Genomic DNA, 10,891 nt, shown 5'->3' on the forward strand with positions numbered 1-10,891 from the left:
CTTTGGTGAACAGGTTGGAACTGGAATTCATTCGAAAATCTCAGATTTATTTATATTACATGGCATTTTACATCAAATTAATCTAACCTACTATTACTAAAGTGGGAAAAGTATATTTTAAAAAAACTAAACAAAACAAGCTTTTTTCATTCCCACAAAGAAACTCTTTATTTACTCTTTATATTACAGTGTATTCATGTCAGATGGGATGGTGTTCTTTTCAAATATAAGGTTTAAAAAAAACAAAAAGTAGTACTAGTACTAGTACTGACTAAGAAATCCTCATTATTTAAATAAAAAGAAATTAAAAAGTCATTCTGAAGTCACACTGAAAATATTCTGTATTCAATAAAAACGCAATCCTTCTTGAAATATAAAGTAACAAATGATGCATGAATACTTTGATTTCAGTTTAATCCTGAATCCAGTCTTCATTAGCCCAGTCAGGCATCTGGGTGGAGTATTCAAAGTCAGGTCCTTTGTAGCGTAATGCATGTAGGTACATAATCAAATCCTTCTCTGTTGGGTCCGGTCGCACAATTTTACACTCGCCACATAAATGGTCTTTGGCAAAAGCATTTGATTTTGCAATTCTAGAGGCTTCATCTGACACCGTATCCCTTTCATTATGAGCACCATTCATCTCAGCCTCTATCTCAGCAGCAGATGTGCTCTTGTGAAGTACTTGACTACCTTCTGCCTTCACTTCCTCCTGCGTCAGTTCACAGGAACCGTCGTCGCACGCCACACCACTCGACTCAGGTGCAGTTATCTGGTCAATGTGTTCTTGAGCACCATCACTACACTCCGTCTTCTGCCCTTGCTTTCCTGAGACCTCTTCATCGGGCAAATCCAATAAGTGCAGACTCTCCTTTGAACGATGCTCTTCTATAAGCGCTTCTAGAAGCTTTTCATCACTCATGCCCACTAGCCCTCCTTTGGCTCTGCTTGGACCCCATGCAGAAGACCCATAGATGGGATCGTTGAGGATTGGAAAGCCGAGGAACTGAAGATGAACACGAATTTGGTGCGTGCGTCCTGTGAGAGGCAGACAGCGGACCACACTAGAACGCCCATTATAGCTCAGTCTCTGGAAAACTGTGCGGCATTCTTTACCTTTGGGATGCACCCTAGAGAGTCCCACGCGGAAGGACACCACCAGGATGGGTTCCTCACACACTACCTCACCCTCTGGAAACTCCCCTTCCACACGACATACATACTCCTTCTCTAACTGGGAGAAAAACAAAAGCACAGTTAAAATCTACATAAAATTTAAATTCACCTTCTCTATTTTATAAATGCATTTTATAGACATTTGACAATTACTGACTTGTAGATATTGCATGCTCTGTGTAATTTCTAGATAATATTTTAGTTTGAAGACCTCGTGACATGGAGGTGGGGAAAAAAGATAAATTATAATAAATTATTACAAAACATGGCCATAAATGTTGTGGGAACAGATTTTTAATTTGTGGCCACAATATTCACTTTTTCTACCATTTATTTCATTCACAAAAATGTATTAAAAAGTAACATCAAAATAATACATTAATAGTCCACTTTTCAAACAAATATATACACTAATACAACTTTAATTCATGTTATGTAATTGTCACAAACTATTAACAACTGGTATATAAATGTGACTTTTAAAAAGTCTAGGAGAAAAGCATTGTGTAATTGCTTTTCTTAACCCATTTTATAACTGATTTTCTTTATCTTTTCGCCAAACGCTTTTCTATTCAATTAAGTTCTATTTTTCAATTAAGACATCTATGGCTATATAAAACAGATGAGTCTACGAGGTTACACTTGCGCAAGAATAACTATTATGAGAAGCATATGAATTTAAAATATTGCAACCTTTCTCCACACATTATGCTAGCAGTCATGCCTTGTTTTATGGAGGATGTGTCTTAAAATTCAGGATAAATTTGACTGGTTGCTTCCATGTGTGAACTGACCAATGTTTTTTTTTATGATGATTTTACTTGATTTTGGTAAAAAAAAAAAAAGCAATTTGTATATGCTTTATTAAAATGCAACAATTTAAGTATATGCTTTTTATTATGCAACAATTTAAATTGTTGCAATTATAACACTTTTAAAAATGAACAACTTTTTAAAATGAAATAAACAATTTAATGTATGTTTACACTGTGTTCCAAATTATTAGGCAAGTTGAAACTTTGGTCTTTTTTTTTTTATAAATATTAATGTTTTTTCTTTTCCACCAATGGTCATTCTTGAACTTTGCCAATTATAATTCTCATATGCATTTAAAAAATATGACCAGAATTTCAACTTGCCTAATAATTCGGAACACAGTGTAGACATTAGACATACAATTCTGTTTATTTCATTTAAAAATGTAACAATTGCAACAATGAAAATAGTTGAAAAAATTTCTAAATAGTTTTTTTTTTTTTAATCAAGTAAAATAATAATAATAAAAAACACATTGGTCAGTTCACACATGGAAGCAACCAGTCAAATCTATACTGAACTGTAAGTCACATCCTGCATAAAACAAGACCTGACTGCTAGCATAATGTGTGGAGAAAAGTTGCAATATTTTAAACGCATATGCTGCTCATACACACAGTGTATGTGTTCATTCCTGTGTTAAAAAGTCATACATTCACATTTCAATGCTTTATTATTAAATGAACAGTTTTGTTTTCCATTACACCACCACTGCAAGCAGATTTCAACACCTGCAAACGGTGACTGACAGAATGGAAAATTTTTGAGATTACACACCAAATGTGCGTCCCTAAGAAAGTCTCACCTGTCTCCCACGAACCATCGCATCCAGTCTTTTAGAGACCTCGGCTGTACGAGCGAACAGCAGCACACCTGAGGTGAGGCGGTCCAGACGATGAACAGTGTGGAGGCCAATGAGGCCGTTCTCCTTTCCCAGAATGAAAATGACAGTATTATGGCGGTAGCGGCCACAGGGATGTACAGGAAGAGAGGCAGGTTTATCCACCACCACCACTTCACCATCATCCACCAGGATCTCCAGGGGCTTCCCATTCACGGGGGGCTCGTGACGATGCACCGTGTTCCTCATAAAGTCATTGTTCTAGACGGGAAAAGGACAAGTAAACAAACCAGCACACATAAACTGACTGTCAATGAGTGTAGTCACGTGATATCTCACCTTCAATATTATATTCAGGTCATCCACTGGCGTCTCATTCAATTTAATACGCCTATCTTTGGCAGCCTTTTTGTAGTAGTCCATAGACTCCGCCCGGAACTCGCTCTTAAAAACCTCTAATAGCGTTTTACCAACCCAGCGTCCCTTGCAGTAAGACGTAAAGTCAAAATAATAAGGATACACTTTGCGAAGACCGCCTTCAAAATAGTAGGAGGTTTCCGCAAAATGCTCTTGACCGAAACTCACTCCCTGGTTGCGTTTCTGCGGCGGAGGCACGTACCGCTCTCCGGGACGCAGCCGTTTCCCGCACCTCTTGAGCTTCTTGCCGTTGCCGTGTTTCGCTGACTCGTCGGTCTCCTCGTTTTTTCGTTTACCGCAGTTTGTTGTAGCGGTGCTGTCAGTGTCACAGCCGTCTTCGGCTGCGGCGTCTTTAGTCTCCATGGAGCTCGCTTCAGCGCAGGACGGTGCTTTGGAGAAGTTCGCGTTTATAAAGAGCACTTGCGCTTCCCGTAGCGTTCCCAGAGTCTTAACATTCGCGTTTGTGTTTTGATACAAGTGTGTCAGAAAACGATTGTTTTCTCTTTTTCCAGCGCAAAGTAACGCGTTAAAACCCGCCACCTTCCCCTTCGCACACGTGAGGCATGCCATCCAGCTCAACAACGGGATCGTTTCCGTCTTGGGTTGATGACGTCACATGACGTCACGTGTTTACGAATCATTTTGTGGTGCAGTTTTTTTTATTTACTTTTATTTTGCACACTTTCGTTTGCTTAATTGAGTGTATTACAGAAGAATCGGCATACTTTTTGTTTCCTCTCATTTTTGTATGATTTCTTTCCATTATTTGTATTTTATTTGTAAATTTGTGTTATTGTCATGTGCATATTTGCTGAACATTGACCACGATTTTTTTATACCTTTTCTTTGCAAGACACGAGCCATTACTCTCATTCCTTTTCACAAGATATGTACTTCTATTTGTCTTATTTTCTACTTCTTGGCAAGGATAAAATAGTATGGTAGAGCTGAGATAATAAATATAATGTATAGTTTAATTCATAAATCACACATCAGAGTATACTGAACTTTATTATTTGATTAAAAAAAACACCACGCGGCACTTAATTGTGTACACAATTAACATTCTACATTTAATGTGTAGATTAATATAAAATTTAGTTCACATTAATTCAAATAAAACTTAAAAATCATATTAGTCAATCAGACAGCAGCAACACTTCAACTCAAATTCTGACTCCATGCACAGACTACACAAAAAACTTTTAAACTCATTTGTTAACTTCATTAGCTAAAAGTATTTTTATTTAAGACTTGGCATATAACATAGTCGTGAGACATCGAAACGATTCATAGCGCGGTAGCAGTTGATATAGTTTTATATAACTGTACTCTATTTCGATTGCTTCTTGCTGTATAGTATGTTAAAACTCAACACATGGCCACTTATGAAGCTACTGAGATCGCAAGCCTTACATACGGAAGTTCTTGCTCACTCAGTTTAAGTATGTGAAAAGACACCTCCTCAGAAACCACAGCATTCGTTTCAGTCCTCGCTGCATTTGAACTTCAGTTTTAAGTCAAGAATCTGAATGATCGAGACGAGTGCGTTGCTAGGCAGCAGGTGAAGATGGGATGGGAGGCGTTCCCTCAGCCTTAAGGGCTTTCTGAGCCACAGCACCAGCGCCATCTCCTGCAGGGGCAACCATACTGCAATCAGAGCTCATCACTGGGAAGAGAAACAGATCAACAGCCACACGATTGCGATGAGCTCCAGTGCAACAGAAATATTCTGCTTTATCTCATAACGACCGGATGCGTACCCTGGCCACTGGCGGTGTTTGTCTGTCAGTGGGACGTAAACCACACCCATCAGTGCTTTCCTGAGGAAAGTACCATCGCTTTGACGGTCGTACTGCTCCAGAACCTGGCTTCCACCCTCTGGGCCCACGGGCAAAACAAGTCTCCCACCTGGTTTCAACTGTTCCAGGAGCTGTTGATTCATATGCTTAAATAAGACTACTGGCAGGCTATGTGAGCAACAATTACGTCTAATTCAGTATGCGCATACAGCTTTAGGGAGCGTTGGTGCTGCTGCTCCAACATGAATGGCATCGTAGGGGGCTTCATCGGGATAACCCAACCGTCCGTCACCCACTGCAAGGGAGAAAAACTAGATGTCATAAACAGATCTGATGAGAATGTTTGTGCTTCATCGTGCAAGAAAAATCAATAACTATTTCAAGTAATCACTCACCCACTAGTTTAATTCGTCCAGATGTGAGCAGTTCTGGATCATCTGCCTGGACATTTTTCACAGAGGCTTGCACCAGCTCATCTATGTGGTCAATTCCCACTACTTTTCCAGAAGGACCTACCTGCAGGGTAAACATAGCAAAATATATGCAAAAGGATTTAGTATGTCTAATTAAACAAAATAAATATGTAAACACATTTAAGAATCCAAAAGGTGTTGTGGCAGATGTTTAGATTTTAATCTACATAATTTTGTTTATATAGATTTGTGCCTTGATGTTTATTTTGTAAAGTTTTAATTATTGTTCATGGATTTGTTTTTTTCAATATGTTGCAATTTAAAATACCATTAATATGCTGATTTATAATTAATGCTGGAAACAGATGTGCTGTTAAACTGTTTTTGTTTAGCAATATACATATTCTAGTTCATATTTCATATTGAGTTCATAAATGTAAAAAAATAAAATTAATCACACATACACACACACACACATATATTAAAAGCGTACATGAAATGCTGAAGAAAACACACAACGCTCACCATTCTGGCAAAGCATGCAGTGAGATATCCACTTCCTGAACCCACATCCAAGGCTGAAGCTCCTTCTGTTAACTTGTCACTGAGAACCTCAAGAGCATGTGCATGCTACACAACAAATCATTATAATAACAATAAATTCATTATAGCATATTAAATGTAACACTAACATCTATTTCAGAGGTGTTTGCCTGACCTACCATATGAGGGGCACTGATTGTAGCCTTGTAACCTTTGTAGAAAACACACACACAGACGCACACACGCACACGCACACAATGTGAGTGAAAAATATCTATGCATTTTTTTTTTTTCCGAAGTTGGCCTCGTATATTCAAACCAATATGTCTGCTGATGTATGAAATTCACCTATGGACTGGGGAGAGTCAGCATAAGGGTGGTCTCTGGAATAAGTTCCTCTATCAGTGGCAAGCATGGCATTAAACACTCTGTCACTGCGGATAACTCCATGATCTGTCACACAATGACAATGTTAAACTCTTTACTACCGTCCATTTAATGACATCTGTGTATCGTTATGTGCAATAACGTCTAAGTATTGTTTTTATATCACTAACTGTCTACTAACCTCTTAGGCGGGTGATGAGTTCTATATGCGTTTTGCCACTAGAGATCCATGCCATGGTTCTGGAGAGCAGCAAACCCATAGGGACCGCTACTGCTGCCAGTCTGAGCACTGTCTGCATTGCCTAACAAGCTGAGCCTGCAACAAATGATGTTTGGATTTCAACAACTGTCAAGTTAGGACAGTCTGTAAAACTCACTCTGGCATACACCTGTCTTGATTCTTAAAAAAAAACAAAAAAAACAACAATCTTAAACCACTTTTACTTTGTCAAGCTGGTCTCCAGAGTCCCTAAACCCCCCCTAACATCCAGCTAACTCAGCAGCCTTAACTTGGGAGACTAACTAAAAAAACTACTTTCAGATTTTTTTTTTTCTGAAAGGGTAACTTAAATGTGTAAATAATAACAACAACAACAATAATAATAATAATAATAATAAAATAAATCGCATGCATTTCATTTTATGTAAACTAAAAAACGTTATGCATGTGACCTCGTGAAACATCATAGCATATTACAGTGCGTTTGTTCATTTTAATATCTCTGGATCTAACCTGTCTTTGGATGTCAGATCACTGATGCATCCAACATGCGTCCTTGATTCAGGTCAACAAACGTAAGAATCGGACCTGACCTAAATTTCACACGCCGAACACCAAATAGACAGTGAAATAACAAAATATTAGTATATATGCAACAAACTGGGCTTTTAAGATGTTGTGCGTAGTTGTTAACGCTCAAGCATATCTCGGGGCAATAAAAAGAATAACATGCAACGTCGCGTGTACAAGTTTACATAATATTGTTTTAAAACGGTAACAGAGACTAAATGGGTGTATATGAATTACAAGTACAAAACTGTCAAAACAGGACAAAAACCTTACTCGTAAAATTCGACCCGATGTCAACGTGCTGAGGAAGTAAACGGAAGTAGCGTTTCCAAACACATCTCTCCGACCAATCACAATCACGCTATTATTGACGGACGTGTGTAACGGCCAATCAAATTCAGCGGGCAACCCCTGCCGGTTACGTGCATCTCAGCAGCAGCAGTGACGGGAAAGCAAGAGAGAGGGATGGGTTTTACATGCTAATGCTTGTATTTTCCCATATTTTTAATATATTCTCTTAGGTCTGAGGTGTTTGGGAACATTGTACTTTAAGGTAAGCACTACTATGTTAATTGTACGACTGATCATTTTCTACTGCTCCATTATATGGATTAAGCAAATCCATATAATGGAGCCCTAGTAATGTCAACAATCATTAAGTCTTTTGATACTACCTCATGTAAACAAGGAGTAATGAATCTCTGTTAAAACTTACCTTTTTTTTAACCATAACCTGACATGCCTGACTTTAAATTTTCAAATCTTGAACGCTGATATCCCGTTATGTCTTTTAAAAACGCACGTCGCTGCAGATTGTAACAGATTCTTCATTAAAGTGAATGCTTCAATTACTAGAAACGTGATGATCGACGACTTCGAAACCCACGCGGTCCGGTCTAGTGGGGATCTGTGGTCTGAGGTCTGCTCCAGTCTGCCAGAGCCTCAGGAACAGGATGGTGGACAGTTTACAGACTCATTTGAGCCTTCCTCTCCAGGAAACCCTCAGAGCAACTCTCCCAGAGCTTCCTTCTGCCCCTGGGAACCAATGGCTGACTCTGAGGTTTACATCGCCAGTTTAGGTACAGGATGTTATTTTTGATAAGCCTGTTATTTAATACAGCCTGCTGGTTTTTTAAGAGCACGTTATGTTGCTACAGAAAGCCGATTGAAGAGGATCAAGGGACAGTCGAATGAAGTAACATCAAGGGAAATGCTCCGTTCCTTGTCCCAGGCTAAAAAGGAATGCTGGGATAGATTCCTTCATGATGCCCAAACCTCCGAATTGTTTCAGGAAGGGAACTTTGATCAGAGGTAAGAAGCTCTCGGGGATGTTGAACTGTTCAGTCTCACATATGTCTGCGAGTCTGTGATAATTGTCTATGTTGTCAACTTTTAATAAATGTCGTTCTTTTTAGCTTTCTGTTCATCAAAGTATTGTAATTAAATGTATCCATGCAATATTAAGGAGCATGTTGATGATGACAGCACTGATTATGAGGGTGATAATAAAAAAAATAAACGTTTTTTTTTAACAGCAAATCAACATATAGGAATGATTTCTAAATGATCGTGTGACACTGAAGGCTGGAATAAAGATGTTGAAAATTTAGCTTTGCCATCATAGGAATAAATTACTTTTTTTAAATGTATTCAAGTAGAAAACACTTATTTTAAACTATAATATTTCACAACATTACTGCGTTTTTGACCAAATTTTTGACCCTTTAATCAATCTTAGGGCCCAAAACTGTTTTTTTAATTCTGCTGAGTCACGTTGTTGTTGACTTGCTGTTGGGTTGCGTCTGTGACCCAACATGACCAATAGAAAGTGTGCAATATCTGCTCGCAGCTTCTTAGCCTGATAAGAATCCCACCCTGGTGGTGGGAAAGAGACCTTACCAGCTCGTAGATGGATGCAATAGTTCTATTAAAATTTTAAGGTTTTTGTTTTCATTAATTACTTTGATTCGGCTATTTTTCAGAACTCTAGGAAATTTCATAAAATGGATTTTTCTCTACGCCGATGATAAAAAAAAATCCATTTATTTTGGTGTTCAAATGAATCCAATCAGCCCTTTGGTTTGTGTGTAATTATGGGGTCTTGCCTGTGTCGCAGTGCTTTGGAGCAGTTCAAGCGCTGGCTGTCTCCTGAAAGGGTGGCCATCAATGCAGAAGAGCTGGAGTACCTTCTCTTGCCCGCACAGAACAACGAGGCTCCTGCCAACTCAACCCAAACCGACACGCCATGTGAGGAGGAAGAGTGCCCGAGCCCTGAGAAATAACCATATCACAGCAATAACTGACCTGCAGTGTTAGGGGAATTTTGTTGTGGATTATTGCGATCCGTTTAATGGGATCATTTGATTTATAGGTTTCTATTAAGGTGTCTCTGTTGTCCGTGTCCCTCAACCCGGTTTAACTCGAGATTCATTATTGCATCCTCATATTCGTAGGACTATGTGTGAATTAAAAAATAAAATCTCTCCCTTTGAGAAATATGACTTGCCAGGTAACGTGCTCTGTAAAAAGCAGAAGTCTGATTTGTTGAGAGAAGCGGCTTGAATACTTGACTACTTTTTTTATGTAACATTCCACACACAGTATATCTTATCAAATAAATGTAATTATTATTGAATTTAAATGATTTTTCCCCCTTTATTGCTCTTTTCCTGTAGCATTGTTTTTACACGAATCCAAACATAATGCATTATTTCATGCATATGGGTACAAATTAAAAATCTGTCATACGTTCCACTGAATTTAAACGAGTAGGTCAGTAGACTGGATGGCCACTAAATTAAACATTAGTAGAGAATGTTAGGTGCAATATGCCTATTGTCTCTAAACATTGTACGCTTTACTCTGAAATTATAATAAAAACCATGAAGGAGCCGTGATGAGATTCTTGTGACCTTTGTAGTGATGCACGCTGATATTTTTGCCCAGCAGTAACCAATAGATGTCACTATTGTTGAATATGGATGAGGCAGCACTCCAGGGCGTTCCTGTCATTATACTGTTCAAGCATCACTGCTTTGTTCCACAGCTACTTCATTTTTTTTTTAATTTATCAAATCTTATTCCTATTATGCATGTTAAATTGTTCATTTTTATTGCACGAGTGCATTATTTACTTTGACATTTTGTCATTCAAATGTGTTTTCTGCCTCCAGTCACTCTTAAAAATCACAAGTTATACAGCGCGTACAATATACCATCGATATATTTAATCGCCGCACAGCCCACCCTACTTTATCCAACCAAGAAAAAGAAACCTTTAGTTTTAGCAGGTTAACGTCTAGTTTCGGTGACTCGTTATTTTTTGTTGATCCTGGATCGACATTACTGTCCCAAAATATATTCCTGAAATGAGCAGGGAAAGGATAGCTGACTAACAACCTAAACCTGATCATGAGCCTAAATAATACATTTAAAAAATGATCCCTCAAATCTGATTGGTTAAATGTTGTTCCAGGATCAACAAGAGTTTTGATCCAGGAGCATCTTGTTCTTGGTGAAATCACGCTCACCCTATTCATACTTTACTAATGCAAACAATATTTAAATAATACGAAACTATACCTATTTACAAAAAAATAAAAAAATAAAAACACGTTGGACCTTATACGAGCGTTCTGTGGTTATATATATTTTTTTTATTCTAGCTACTTTATGCGTAGTTGCATGATTTATTTGCATTTTTTGT

General features: G+C 38.1%; 3 protein-coding genes across 8 annotated transcripts; 1 reads left to right on the top strand and 2 right to left on the bottom strand.

Moving 5' to 3' along the window:
- Positions 1–26: 26 nt before the first annotated feature.
- rpusd2 (RNA pseudouridine synthase domain containing 2) lies at positions 27–3,852 on the bottom strand. Of its 2 annotated transcripts, XM_043263303.1 has the most exons (4): positions 3,173–3,852; positions 2,798–3,094; positions 1,117–1,234; positions 27–1,038 (listed from the first exon to the last, which is right to left on the bottom strand). In XM_043263303.1, exons 1-4 carry the CDS (start codon positions 3,818–3,820, stop codon positions 413–415), a joined length of 1,689 nt encoding a protein of 562 aa, XP_043119238.1. In that variant the 5' UTR covers positions 3,821–3,852; the 3' UTR covers positions 27–412. The 2 variants fall into 2 exon arrangements, with proteins under 2 accessions (XP_043119238.1, XP_043119237.1); XM_043263302.1 differs by having other exon boundaries at positions 27–1,234.
- A 390-nt stretch (positions 3,853–4,242) lies between these two features.
- On the bottom strand, positions 4,243–8,025 carry pcmtl (l-isoaspartyl protein carboxyl methyltransferase, like). Of its 5 annotated transcripts, none has more exons than XM_043263470.1 (10): positions 7,901–8,003; positions 7,129–7,208; positions 6,577–6,711; positions 6,357–6,461; positions 6,188–6,219; positions 5,991–6,095; positions 5,448–5,568; positions 5,262–5,347; positions 5,014–5,183; positions 4,243–4,883 (listed from the first exon to the last, which is right to left on the bottom strand). In XM_043263470.1, the coding sequence occupies exons 3-10, from the start codon at positions 6,692–6,694 to the stop codon at positions 4,847–4,849; spliced, it is 774 nt and encodes a 257-aa protein (XP_043119405.1). In that variant the 5' UTR covers positions 6,695–6,711; positions 7,129–7,208; positions 7,901–8,003; the 3' UTR covers positions 4,243–4,846. The 5 variants fall into 5 exon arrangements, with proteins under 5 accessions (XP_043119405.1, XP_043119404.1, XP_043119408.1 ...); XM_043263469.1 differs by lacking the exon at positions 7,901–8,003 and adding an exon at positions 7,459–7,595; XM_043263473.1 differs by lacking the exon at positions 7,901–8,003 and adding an exon at positions 7,459–7,595 and having other exon boundaries at positions 4,243–4,919.
- Positions 7,597–9,826, top strand: ccdc32 (coiled-coil domain containing 32). Its single transcript, XM_043263474.1, has 4 exons — positions 7,597–7,738; positions 8,041–8,264; positions 8,343–8,496; positions 9,302–9,826. Exons 2-4 carry the CDS (start codon positions 8,048–8,050, stop codon positions 9,465–9,467), a joined length of 537 nt encoding a protein of 178 aa, XP_043119409.1. The 5' UTR covers positions 7,597–7,738; positions 8,041–8,047; the 3' UTR covers positions 9,468–9,826.
- The last annotated feature ends 1,065 nt before the right edge of the window (positions 9,827–10,891 follow it).

This window comes from Puntigrus tetrazona, chromosome 17 (assembly GCF_018831695.1).
Source record: "Puntigrus tetrazona isolate hp1 chromosome 17, ASM1883169v1, whole genome shotgun sequence".
In the NCBI taxonomy this organism is placed as follows: Eukaryota; Metazoa; Chordata; class Actinopteri; order Cypriniformes; family Cyprinidae; genus Puntigrus; species Puntigrus tetrazona.